This window comes from Erpetoichthys calabaricus, chromosome 16 (assembly GCF_900747795.2).
Source record: "Erpetoichthys calabaricus chromosome 16, fErpCal1.3, whole genome shotgun sequence".
In the NCBI taxonomy this organism is placed as follows: domain Eukaryota; kingdom Metazoa; phylum Chordata; class Cladistia; order Polypteriformes; family Polypteridae; genus Erpetoichthys; species Erpetoichthys calabaricus.
The window spans coordinates 34,782,539-34,796,793 of NC_041409.2; the positions used below are offsets into that span (position 1 = coordinate 34,782,539).

The 14,255-nt window shown below is 38.3% G+C and overlaps 1 protein-coding gene across 1 annotated transcript; it reads left to right on the top strand.

Moving 5' to 3' along the window:
• Window positions 1-240: 240 nt before the first annotated feature.
• churc1 (churchill domain containing 1) lies at window positions 241-11,574 on the top strand. The gene is made up of 4 exons (XM_028821847.2): window positions 241-404; window positions 4,768-4,903; window positions 9,239-9,309; window positions 10,284-11,574. Exons 1-4 carry the CDS (start codon window positions 366-368, stop codon window positions 10,374-10,376), a joined length of 339 nt encoding a protein of 112 aa, XP_028677680.1. The 5' UTR covers window positions 241-365; the 3' UTR covers window positions 10,377-11,574.
• Window positions 11,575-14,255: the final 2,681 nt, after the last annotated feature.

Below are 14,255 nucleotides of genomic sequence, written 5' to 3' on the forward strand. Positions count from 1 at the left end.
GGATACTTTAGTTGGATAAGGTGATGGATCTGAAAGGAATCATAAAAACATATTGACATGCTTGAAACGTATTCGGTAGTATAAGGTAGTTTAATTTAGAACGGTCTGAGTGGTAATTTAATTGTGTAGCTTGTTCATGTGTGAGAACGGTAGATATTGGGTTCACTATGCCGACTCCTCTTCACACTCCACTTCAGTAGGTGGCGGTAATGCACCTTTACAGTTGGTTTGCCAGACCCTAATGAACAAGAAAAAAGAGAAGAAGAAGAAGAGCACTCGGCATATCACGGAAGCGAGTCATCCAGGCAGAATCAGGGCGAGTTCATCTGTCAAGTGCTGTCCGTTAGTTTGGGAGCCCTGGCAAGATGTGTCCCGGGTGTGTGCAGAAGGAATACCCCAGCAGGGTAAGTCGCCTCGTTTACTTTCTTGTTGTTGCAGTCCCCGGTGTTTTAAGCTTAAATGCACGAAGGGTAAACAACTAAAACAAAGTAAATCGACTTGTGGCAAACTGATGAATACTTGTCAGTATCGCCATTGCCGTAACATCCAGTGAGTAGAAAGCCCTCCAGAAGTCTCGATTCTGTCCCTTAAACAAGTCGAATGTTACGTGGGCGTCATTTGTTGTCTTGACTTGACGACATACTTTTTTTTTTTTTTTTTTAAAGTTGAATCAACTTTAAAGCAATGGTTAATTTATCCATTCGTGCCTTCTTTAATAGTTAAAGAAGTAATAACAAAAACAAGCGACCCAGCAACTGTAGCATAATCTGTAGAGCTAGTTATTAATTCTAAGCGTGTTTCATAAATTGTACGAGTATAGAAATAGCTTGATTGAGGTTACGTCTTAACAGTAGCGGAGTTACGAATAGTTTTCAGCTGACAAAAAATAATTCTACATAAACAAACAATCACAAGAAAGGAGGTATCTGGTGAGGAAATGATTGCTGACAGTGGCGGCTAGTGAAAACAAATTGGTCAGGGGCGCAGTTTATTGGAAATCTATCTATCTATCAAATAGTGCCATATCAATCTATCTATTGACCTGTCCATCACCAGACCCATAGGACAAATCCAGCCTAAAATGTATTATACTCTTTCCCCCCATGTTGCCCAGTCTGATGCCAGCCTTCCCATTTCTACTGTGCTCCAAAACCATAACTTGCCCTATAGATTTGCACTGGAACAGCTGCACCACCCACCAAACTTTTATAGTACACCTGTCTCTGAATTGCCCAATCTTGTGCCAGCTTGCCCAGTTCCCCATTTTGCCAAAACCCACAACATAATGTCCCCACCCCAACTCTGTAATCTTCCAATAACGTGCACTTCCGTCTGTCCCGTAACACATCCATAGCGTAAATCCAATCCAAATCTTATTCTGCCTCTGCTAATAGAGTGCCCAGTCCTTGGCCTTTTCCACTGTATTCCATAAATCCACATCATTCAATCACTCGTCTTCTGATTTTTCTCAAGTCTTGCATCCAGGTCATATTTAACTGGTAAACACTTTTCAGTGACTTTTAAATTCCTCTTCTTCATCTACTGCTCCTCTTAAAAATGGTGTTCCTCAGGGGTCCATTTTGGGTCCTATTTTATTCTCCATATACCTTCACCCTATTGGAGTGATTTTTAGGAAATTTAACATTTCTTTTCACTACTATGCTGATGATACTCAGGTTTATATTCCCGTCTGCAACTCTACAACAAATCAAGTCCACAACTGTCTGTCTGAACTAAGATCCTGGATGGCTAATAATTTTCTTGATCTAAATCAAAATAAAACAGAGGTGCTTATAGTGGGTCCATCAGCTAAAGCCCAAATTGGTCTTGGACTTCTCGGCTCCTTCTCTGTCTTTTCCAAACCTCAAGTCTGCAATCTTGATGTTACCTTTGACAGTAACCTCTCTTTTGAGAAGCAAGTAAATTCTGTAGTCAAGAGTTGCTTTTTCCAACTTCGTCTAAGATAAAGATATTTTTATCTTCTAGGGATCTTGAGATAGCTACTCATGCGTTTATTTTTTCTCGCCTCGATTACTGCAACTCGCTGTATTCTGGGATTAACAAATCCCTGATACGCAGGTTATAGTTGGTCCAGAATGCTGCTGCTCGCTTTCTGGTTGGGGCAAGAAAGTATGACTCTGTTTCTCCAATATTAGCTTCTTTACACTGGCTGCCTGTCAGTTTTCGAATTCATTTTAAAATCTTGCTCCTAGTTTTTAAATCTTTACATGGGCTTGCTCCGGCCTATTTATCTGAACTGTGTGTTTTACACCAGCCATCTAGAGTGCTTAGATCTTCTGATCAGTTGTCTCTGGTTGTCCCTTGTACCAAGTGTAAAACCAAGGGGCACAGGGCCTTTGCAGCTGCTGCTCCTCGCCTGTGGAACTCTTTACCTCATCATATAAAGGAGTCGTCTACAATTAAACTGTTCAAAACAAGACTAAAGACTCATTTCTATGCACTTGCATTCCATGACCTTCAGTAATACTGATGGTTTCCTCTTTGTGATTATATAACGTTACTTCTATTTTTTATGTATATAACATTACTTCTATTTATTATGTATTTTATTTTATGTTCATATATTTTATTTCTATTTATGTTTTATGTTAATTTGTTTTGTTTTTCTTTTATTCTATTATTGTAAAGCACTTTGGCCACAGCATTACTATGTTGTTTTAAATGTGCTATATAAATAAATTGACATTGACATCCCAGTTTATCATTTACCACACCCATAGAGTCATTCCCACCCTAATTTTATTATACACTCGCTGCCAGTCTGCCAAGTCCTATGCAGGTTTGCCAGGCTTACCTCACCTAGGCACTAATTCACATTGTAAGATCCACAGACCCCCACATCTTAAAACGTATCTCATGCCCCAACCTGTCTTGTACTACACCCACAGGACAAGTCCTGCCCAAATCTTATTCTGCCTTTACGATCAGTATATCTATATTTCCATGAATGTAAAATTTGCCATCCTTTCCATCAAGCCTGAAAAGTTCTCAATTACTTTCTGATTAAGTTGAGTGATTTTATGAAGCCTGCCAAAAATATATATATACTGTATATTAGCTTCATGTCCTCTCTTATGCCTGCTTCTCCAGATAGACTTTATCCTCCTCAGACAGTTGTTGACCACCTGCAGAGCTTGTCCTATTCAGGTTCAGTCCCACATGTGCTACACTGTTTTTTCCACAGCATGTCTGGGTAGTGCCAACACTGGGCCAAAAACACTGCTCTAGATGACTGCAGCTACTTTTGTGGTGCCTGCATTTTTCAGAAACATATTTTAGGTCTTGCATCTCCATTGTTTTCCACACCACTTTGACACTTTGAAACAGCAAACAGGGAAAGCAAAAAAAAAAGCATTACTTACACCACATCCAGTTAGCCAATTCTGATTGTCATAACAAGAGCAGACAACGTCCGTGCATAAGCTCATCCTCAATCACTTGCCTTAATCACTCAATTCTGAAGTCAGGTTGTTCTGGTCCAAGCTTTAGCATCTTTTTTTCTGCAAGTGAAAGGTTTATGGAAGGATATTTCGTTAAGGATATAACTGATTTTCTTTGATTTCAGAAGTTCTACTTGAAGCTGCCATTGCTGTAAAATCACGCTCTCTCATTTGTAGTTACGTTAATAGTGGGTATGAACTGTGGACCATTGATGGGAACTTGAAATAGTGCGTCAACAATTACCCTGTCAAATGAAATTAAAAAAACCTACAACAGTACAGATTCACTGCAAGCAATCAATGAAAGGGCAGCCTTCGGTCACCTGCTTGCCAAAAAACCAAGGACTTCCATAGACTCTCATTGGGCTAGCATCCTTCACTCAGGAAGTGTAGGTATTCACACAGAAATAAAAAAGTAAAAGTCAATTAAAACTTTAAATGGACTGGGCATGTTGTATAACTAAACAATGTTATTTTGTGTTTATTTTGCTTTACCTAATTAATTTAAGTGGGGGTGGCGCACCAGCAAGTGCAGTATTTAACTGTTAATCAGTCTAACGTATTCATCCTTTTCAAATCCACTTAATTCAGGTTAGGATTACCATGGCCACTGCTTATCCCAGATGTGAGATGGGAACCAACTGTGGACAGGGCATATTCTGTCTTATGATCATGGTAGTTTAATTTTGTATGTTGCTGTTTTACTTGGGTGGTGCAGTGGGGCATTGGCTGGTACCCTGGTCTGGTCATTTTTGTTGCCTATTTACATGTTCCTCTGTCCCCGAGTAGTTTTTTTTTACAGGTGCTTCATTCCTTTCTAACATTCAAAAATCCTATACGGTAGATTGATAGGCAACTTATAACTGCCTTGGTAAGAATGAGCAAGGATGTGAACACAAATGTGCTAGGGCTGGGGTGGCTTCAGTACCTTGTAGAGGAATAAGAAGACTCTGAAATTGAATGAAAGAATTAATTTTCCCTGAGGTAACATGAACCTGATTTATACCAACATGGCTCACGCAATGGACTTAAAAGACCAGGTTGTTGAGGATAGTCTGTTTTGGAAACCTTTTGAAACTTTGCCAGATGTGAATCACTTGGCTCATGCAAAGTGCTGTGGTGCAGTCCTTTAAACTACTTGGCACTACTGCCTGATAAGTCAAAGGTTATAAGTTGCATGGCTGATATAACTGGTGATGCTCAGGTGGGCAGAAGCTCATGAAAGTGACGAATGACTAGGCTTGAGATGTGCACAGTTTCCAGTGTGTTACCCCAGATTCATATTGTTCATTTGTTCTTTCTTAAGGGACATACCTGCTTAGAGAATGGTTCATTTCTACTGAATTATGTTGGTTGTGCAAAATGCAATCAGAGAGACTTTGTACTGATCAACAACAAAATGATTGAGGAGGAAGATGGAGAGGAAATCATCACATACGACCGTAAGTTATGTATGGACAGTCATTCTTCACAATATGTATTTATAAAGAAGAATACATAGAGCTGTTAACTAGACAAAAGTTAAGAATGTTATTGTCAAAGCATTTTTTGGGAATATACAATATGCCAATTTTTTAGTTTGTGATATGTGCTAAGCGCAATGAAAGTTTACATAGAAATTAAACTTTATTCCTCTTAAAAATTACTGTTGTCTGCATTACTCCTGCAACTGGCCTAAAACAATGTACACTGTATGGTGAAAATTCTTTTCATACCATAAATAATTCTTTCAATACTCTTAAACTCCAATAGATGGCAGTATTTGTGACCTGCCTCTCCAAAGTTTATTAATAAAGTGATTTCATGAAGACGCGTATTATTGGTTCAAGATGGTCTTTCATTTTAAAAAGGTGTCCTTATATTTAAAATGCACAGAGTGATAAATGAGAAAACACAGCATAACAAAGCCAATAAAAGAAATGATAATGCATATCACCAGAGGCTTTGATAAAGTTGAGGTCATTACATGACATCTCTCTATTATAAAAAAAAATCCTGGAAAGCAAAAGCAAGGCTACGATATGTGATCTTCTCAGAAGACATTTAAAAGAGAGATTTAAAGAGATTGGCCACGGTGCATCTCGCGGGGACCGTAAACATGAGACATTGTGCCAAGAGATTGACCCAGGACCGTCTCGCGATGACGTAGAACATGAGATTCTTGCAAGACACGCCCTACTTACAATCTATCAAATAAGACAACGGGGCAGCAAAACATTCAGTCTTGTGAAGGATTTGAGCACACACAGATCCAGGGTCTCAGCGCACATAAAGCATATAAGGACAATACGTTATAAATGAAACGTCAACGAATAAGTGAAGAAGAAAGCAGCGCGGAGAAAAGAGACTCAAAAGCGTTGGAAAGAAAAAATAATCGAGGTGCAAATTCAGAAAATAAGGCAAGTAATTATCAGTTCGTAACAAGTGGAATTGAAACAAAGCACGTCCAATCGGGCTCAGAATTAAAAGACAGAGTAAAAGACAAAGTAGAACTTCATAAAGACGTTCATAAACGTTGGCACTATACACATGCAGAGGAGATTATGAAAGCAGTGGAATTCGAAAGGCTCCGAAAAAAAAAGTATGCGCGATTCAAATGTGGAGAAAGTTAAAGAATATGAAAGTAGGAAAATTAGAAAGTATAAAAAAAGAAAGTAAAGATCGCAGTAGTGCAAACAAATGGAAATTAATACTCGAAAAGGGGAAAATTAATCACCATGGACCAGGTGTCATTGAAAAAAAAGCAGGACAAAGCGAGGTCAGAAATAAAAGACAAAGTAGAAAACAAAGTAAAATGTCATAAAGAGGTTACAAAACAAAAGGGCCAAACACGTGCAGAGCAGGTTAGAGATAATTCAGGATAGGTTTCTCTGTTTGGAATTTCCGCACAGACAAAGTGATCGACATCATCAGCAGTTAATAATTTTTTTTGCAAAGTAACCAATAAATGCATGTGAGGTAAAACACGTTTTTGAAATTCTCTGTCTTAAACTTCAAAGCCTTACAATATTTACATACTTCTGACGTATCACCTGTGTCCATATATTCGATCTCTATTCGCCTTTTCGTTATTTCTCCGAGTAATAATTTCTTTTTTTTTTTTTTTGAAACACTGTTGTTTTTTTCTGCTTTCATATTCTGTATCTTGCTCTGCATGTGTTTCACGCCTACGTTTTTTTTGGGGTCTTTTGAATTCCAGTTTTCATTATCTCTAACCTGACAAAGTCATTAAACACGTCTCACTGACCTCATTTAAAAGATTCAACATATTGGGACTCGAAAGATTCCAAATATTGTTTTTACATAAGTTCTGAAATAAAAGTGAAACTAATGAAATAGCAACAATTCAAAGAAAAAAAAATCTTAAAAGTGTGTCCGGAAAACCAAACACAGGGGTTGGCGAGCAAAGCCCCCTAGTCTTTTACAAATATGACTTGTCATTTTTGTCTTTCGAATTTTCAAATAATGTATGAACAGTTTAGTTTTGTGGATATTGTGACAACATATTATTAACTACAGATTTATTAAATGTTCTTTTAGTCCACAAAACATTACAAAACCCAACAAGACAATAATGTTCCTAAACTACACAGCAACATTAGGGATCTAGGAATGTTTAGTGTAAATGCATCTAGCAAACAAATATGTTACTAATTTCTTCACCACTTTAACATGTATTGCTCCCTGGGTATGCCTCGCATCCCTTTTTCTTTATGTATCTTGTTGTTTTTCTTCATCTGACATTCCAGCCCTGTTGTGAATGCCGGATGACACGACACCTGGATGTACGGACATACGCTGCATGGTTTACTGTCATATGCTGGCCCCATGCCTTTGTTCATCGGACATTCCCTCTCTCTTATGGATGCTAGACAACATTATGCCTGGACAAGGATACAGACCCCAGACAAACATATTGGCATCTTATCGGTTTACAGTAATCCCTCCTCCATCGCGGGGGTTGCGTTCCAGAGCCACCCGCGAAATAAGAAAATCCGCGAAGTAGAAACCATATGTTTATATGGTTATTTTTATATTGTCATGCTTGGGTCACAGATTTAGCAGGAAACACAGGAGGTTGTAGAGAGACAGGAACGTTATTCAAACACTGCAAACAAACATTTGTCTCTTTTTCAAAAGTTTAAACTGTGCTCCATGACAAGACAGAGATGACAGTTCAGTCTCACAATTAAAAGAATGCAAACATATCTTCCTCTTCAAAGGAGTGCGCGTCAGGAGCAGATGTCAGAGAGATAGAGAAAAGCAAACAAATCAATAGGGCTGTTTGGCTTAAGTATGCGAAGCACCGCGGCACAAAGCTGTTGAAGGCGGCAGCTCACACCCCCTCCGTCAGGAGCAGAGAGAGAGAGAGAGAGAGACAGATAAAAAAATCAATACGAGCTTTTAAGTATGCGAAGCACCGTGCTGCATGTCGCTTCACAAAGCAGCTGCACAGAAGGTAGCCAACGTGAAGATAATCTTTCAGCATTTTTAGACGAGCGTCCGTATCGTCTAGGTGTGCGAACAGCCCCCCTGCTCAATCCCCCTACGTCAGGATCAGAAAAAGTCAGCGCAAGAGAGAGAGAGAGAGAAAAGTAAGTTGGGTAGCTTCTCAGCCATCTGCCAATAGTGTCCCTTGTATGAAATCAACTGGGCAAACCAACTGAGGAAGCATGTACCAGAAATTAAAAGACCCATTGTCCGCAGAAACCCGCGAAGCAGCGAAAAATCCGTGATATATAATTAAATATGCTTACATATAAAATCCGCTATGGAGTGAAGCCGCGAAAGGCGAAGCGCGATATAGCGAGGGATCACTGTATATATAAATTTACTAGCTGTGCTTTCAGTCTAAGACAGATTGAAATCAAAGTAATTAACGTTGTCTTCAATGTTAACATTTACAGTGCACCATGCAATGCATAGTTCTTTGTTCTATGCCATTTGGTATGGGATTTGTAAAAAGTAGTGTTAGTGTGTGTGATGCACCATCTGTTGGAATGACCAATGTAATGCATGACTTTATTATACAGTATGCCATTTGGTATAGGATTCGTAAAAGCAGTGTTGATGTTTGTGATGTGCCATCTTTGGAATGACAGAGAAATAGCAACTGGACGGACACAGAGGCATTTTTCGTTTTATTAAGATGGATGTAGATGACACCAAAAACAATAGAAAATTCATCTGTAGTAACAGGATTATGAAAATAATTTTAAAATTTACTTTTGGAAAATAATCCTTAATAGGACAAGTTTCCATTCAGCAAAGGCTTTTGGCTGCTAATCAGTTTAAAAAAAAAAAAAAAAACTTGTCTAGCCACAGCACATAAGCTTACACCCGTAACTTTATACTGGACTACTCTAACAAGAATGAATTATATCACGGTAATGTACCTATACATAGAGAAAACTGACAGATTAAATCAGTAGTTTAAAGACAGAAGTTTTTCAGGCCGGAAGTACGGCTAAAAGCCTTTCCTGCTGCTATATTGAGCTGGAACTGGCAGGCACAGTCGCTGTACATGTTAAAACCCTGTAGCTGTAGGAATGTTATTTGATTCTCAGAAAAATCAATAAAAAAAAAATCTTGTAGATGCTAATTCATCGATCCCCAGTATTAGAATTATTCTGATTTGAACAGTCTTCATTTGAACTGAATAAAATGCAATTAATGTACACAAATGTATAGATAAGTGTATATTCAGAAAGGAGTGTGGATGTTACTGTGTTACTTCATTGATGTGATCAGCCCTTTAACTGTTTCTTTCTCCCCAGATGTCTGTAAAAATTGCCATCACGTCATTGCCAGACATGAATACACCTTCTCTGTCGTCGACGATTATCAGGTAAAGTGAGAAGCTGTCATGTTTTGGAGAAAGAAAAGAAAACAGTTTATGTGTACAGTTTAATATTAAAGTGGGCATTCCTGTGATTAAGGAAAAAGTAAAACTGAATTCCACTATTTAAAATAAAAACAAAGTTAGAAACTCCATGCTGTGGCCATTTCAACTTCATATTTAAGTAGTCTGAATATTGTGTTTTAATATTTTTTATTTTCATAGTGTATTTTAATAAGTATTGATTGCCTTTGACTCTAGCATGCACATGCCACAGTTTTTATACAAAATTATTACATTAATTAATTAATTAATAATTTAATTTTACAGGCATTTTTCTAGTATAAAACCTGGCTGAAAACTCAGTTGTTAAGTGCTAAAACTAATTTGGCATGACTTATTTTAGCAGGCAGCTACTGTAGAATTCACAAAAATAAGGAATAAAATACACCTGGAAATTTTCAACATACTTTTTAAAAAATCAAGCACAGTTCCAATATAAAACTGCTAAGACTTGCATAAGTCCAAAGTGATTGATAAAGTAATGCCATGGGATAAAAAAAAAAGGGTAAAGCTTTTAGTGGCAAAACTATCCCAGTGATGAGCAGAAGCAGACATTAAAGAATGGAGTCTTCACTCTGGTTTGAGTTCCAAGGCAGATAAAGCCACACAAAAATGTGTACTGTCCATTTGGCTAACCATTAAGAAGGCCTGAATGAGACTTAAATTGTGTTAATAGTTTTATATAATATAAACAGCTTAAACAGTTATTTCAGATTACTGGGGGAAAAAAAACAAGTTTGTAATTTAAAGGCTTAGCTTTGAAAGATCTCAGTCAGAAAATCAGGTTTAAGGCGAAACCAACTTTTCTGTCCATCAGTGAACAAATGAATTCTATGTGAGTGACTTTTGAAGAGCTTACAGTGAGTATAACTGTCTCTGCTGATGCTGCTTTACCTTTTTATTTATTCCTTTGTTTCAAGGAGTATACAATGCTTTGTCTGCTCTGTGGAAAAGCAGAAGACTCCATCAGCATTCTGCCAGATGATCCTCGACAAATGGCTCCCCTCTTTTAAAAGCACGTGTGCACTGATGAGCTCTGGCCAGAAGACATCCCTTTGATGAAAATATTTGTAGACATTTTCTCTGAGTTGTTAACCTATTGTATATTTAGTATGAACTGAATTACTGTAGAGAAGTGAATAGTAAATGCTTTTACTACTGCATAACATACTTAATAATATCCATTTTTTCGTAGAACTAACAATTTATTTTTATTTCTTCCTTCAAACTGCTGTAACCTTTTATCTGGGTATTTGCTTTCTTGTACATTCACAGAATAAATAATACAGTATATATTTGCAAAAATTAACCACATTCTTATGTTAATAATTTTCTGATGCGAAAAGGATAAAAATAAAATCTGAAGGTTATTAATGTTTATGTAACATATACACAAACTTTGCTTTATATATTGTAACTTCATTTACACCATACTAATAATAATAATAATAATAATAAATTTTATTTATACAAGGTGCCTTTCTAAGCACTCAAAGACACTGAACAATCAATAAATTAAAAAAAACACATTATAAACAAAACTTAAAACATCAGAAAATATAAAAATTAAAACCAAAACAAAAAACTACAATCATAGAGAAAAAGCCATTTTAAACTTACATGCATCCATTATCCAACCCGCTATATCCTAACTACAGGGTCACGGGGGTCTGCTGGAGCCAATCCCAGCCAGCACAGGGCGCAAGGCAGGAAAAAACCCCGGGCAGGGCACAAGCACACACACGGGACAATGTAGAATCGCCAATGTACCTAACCTGCATGTCTTTGGACTGTGGGAGAAAACCGGAGCACCCGGAGGAAACCCACACAGACACGGGGAGAACATTCAAACTCCACGCAGGGAGGACCCAGGAAGCGAACCCGGGTCTCCTAACTGCGAGGCAGCAGCGCTACCCACTGTGCCACCGTGCCGCCCCCTTTTTAAACAGATTGAAGGTTGAAAATGATTTGACATTTCTAAGCTCAGTAGGTAGTGAGTTCCAGAGCTTGGGAGCAGAACGGCTGAATGCTGTTCTCCCCATGGTGGTTAGACAGGCGAGAGGGACGGTCGGATGGATGGAGGAAGAGGATCTAAGGGTACTGGAGGGATGGCAACATGAAGAAGGTTGGACAGATATGGAGGGGCGAGGTTATGAATGGCCTTAAATGTTAACAGCAGAATTTTAAAATCAATTTGAAACTTAATCGGGAGCCAATGAAGCTGCTGTAAGACCGGAGTAATATGGTGAATAGATGGAGTACGAGTAATGATACGTGCTGCAGAATTCTGGACCAGCTGAAGTTTATGGAGAGGTTTATTAGAGAGACCAAAGAGGAGTGAATTGCAATAGTCCAGACGAGAAGTAAGTCTGAACAAGAATGGCAGTGGTATGGGGAGTGAGCGAGGGGTGGATGGAATTAAATATTACGTAGGTGGAAGTAAGCAGACCGTGTGATGTTATTAATGTGGGATTGGAAAGATAGAGCACTGTCAAGGAAGTACTGAACATTATCATAAGACACTTAGTAGATTGAAATTGAGTACAATAAAGCATTAACTAAAACTAATGAGCACAATAAAAACAAAAAGTAAAATGTTTAGAAAGAAACTTTTGTTGCCCGACTTTTTGGTTGGTCTATAAGAAGGTTCTTCTTAAGCTATTTGTTAAGAAGATTGCTAAGACAACAGAGCATAACAGGGTTTCTGGTTCCTCAATTGTTCCCTAGCTAATAGGTGGTTTAAAAGTTAAATAAGGAAGTAATTTATCTCCCAGGGCCAGCCACTGCATGACAATATTTGTACTGTATACATCAGGTGGCCTCTGGGTTTATATGTTTGTCTTTGTTTAAGTCTGGGAAAGCGTTTCAGGCTTTGCTTAGTTTAGAAGCTGGAGCTGTTTCCATTAAATCTCTTTAATGTTTTCCGTTACTCTTGCATTAATATTTCACCTTGGTATTAAAATGGCAATTCTCAATTTGCTCCTTGCATTTGGATTTGACCTCATTGTGCACTGACATCACTTTTCTAGCTACATCTTTCATTTCTTGTAATGAAGTTTCCAACTGTATCCAGTCTTCGGAGACCACTTTACCGCTGTGTGTTGGGTGTGATCAGATGACCACGAACCTGAGCCTCACATAAAAGTGTCAGTTATTGCAACTGGAAGAGCGCTGTAATAGATGTAATGCTCAAGTTGTTACAACTGTAGAAATATCTGCATCTACAACACCAACTCAGACAAGGATTGAAGGATATGGAAATTGCAAATAAAAACAGAAAGCAGCGATTTCAAAATTCACTTTAGCTCGTAGTCCATCACAAACTGCATAAAGACTTAAGATTTTTTTTGTAAGTCTATATTGGGGTGGGGGCAATTTATGGACTATATTATAAAAAGAAAATAATGATGTGAGTAGAAACGGGTGATGTTGAGGAGATGATTGTAATCATGCTTTGGTATAAAAGCTGTGTCCAGGAAAGGCGTAGTTCTTTAGGAGTGAAGATGGGCTGAGGATCATCAGTTTTTCCACAAATGTATGAGAAAATCATTGAAAAGTTTAAAAATAAAGGCAGTTCAGAAAGGATTATGGAATTGGGGATGCAAGCCTAAGATGACTGCCAGTGATCTCCAATCCTTCAGGAGGCTCTGCATCAAAAACTGTTTTTCATCAATTAGTGATACAACAACAGGAGCTCCTTGTTCACATAACACAATAACATAATTACAAATGCCAGTTACAATTGTACTGTGCAAATAGGAAGCAGAATGTTACCAGTGTCCAGAACGGCCATCGACTTCTCTGGGCTGGACTGTCATACAGTGGAAACGTGTATTGTGGTTGGAGGAATCAACATTTCAGGCCGTCTCCTCCGAAAACTAAGAAGAAAAAGACCATCTGGAGTGCTCAGTAAGAAGTACAATGTAGCTACAAGGAATAAGGGACACGGGAACTTTGGATTTTGTTGATCTGATTTTGCTTGTTTTATGTACCACAACAGAATGCAAAAAAAAGGCAGTGATTGCGGCTGAACTCATTATACGGCCTTCACTTGGGCACCAGCTCCATCAAGCGATGCATTACTGGCTGCCAGAACAAGGGGAGAGCGTGCAGGGAGAGGGTGGACAGTTTCAGATACCTTTGTATCCACACAGAGGACCTGACCTGGTCCAAGCATATTGACACCTTGGAGAAGAAGGCATGACAATGTCTTTACTACCTCAGACACCTGAGGGATTTAGTCTGTCCTCTCAGATTCTAAAGAATTTCTATAAATCCAACATCGGAAATATCTCGAGAGGAATTGTTACCACTTAGTTTCATAACAGCACAAGGCTCCGCAGAGAGTGGTACGGTCAGCTGAACACACCACTGAGTGTGCACTCACTAACTTCCAGGACACCCAAACCAACAAGTGATGTCAGACCTGCGATCGTGGAAACGGTATGACTGAATGAAGAGCAGTCCATCAGCACTGCTAAATAAGAACGGTGCCTAGAGCTACGTAATGCCCTGTTGTTAATTCTCCTACATTATGTTATTCATTTATGAATTATACAGTGCATACGGAAAGTATTCACAGCGCATCACTTTTTCCACATTTTGTTATGTTACAGCCTTATTCCAAAATGGATTAATTTTTTTCCTCAGAATTCTACACACAACACCCCATAATGACAACGTGAAAAAAGTTTACTTGAGGTTTTTGCAAATTTATTAAAAATAAAAAAACTGAGAAAGCACATGTACATAAGTATTCATAGCCTTTGCCATGAAGCTCAAAATTGAGCTCAGGTGCATCCTGTTTCCCCTGATCATCCTTGAGATGTTTCTGCAGCTTCATTGGAGTCCACCTGTGGTAAATTCAGTTGGATGGACATGATTTGGAAAGG

Excerpts from the sequence above, each read along its gene's own strand:
- churc1 (XM_028821847.2), top strand. The coding sequence starts at position 366 with ATGTGTCCCGGGTGTGTGCAGAAGGAATACCCCAGCAGG. Across the intron at positions 405-4,767 it reads AGAAGGAATACCCCAGCAGG|GGACATACCTGCTTAGAGAA; the intron begins GTAAGTCGCCTC and ends TTCTTTCTTAAG. Across the intron at positions 9,310-10,283 it reads CTGTCGTCGACGATTATCAG|GAGTATACAATGCTTTGTCT; the intron begins GTAAAGTGAGAA and ends CTTTGTTTCAAG.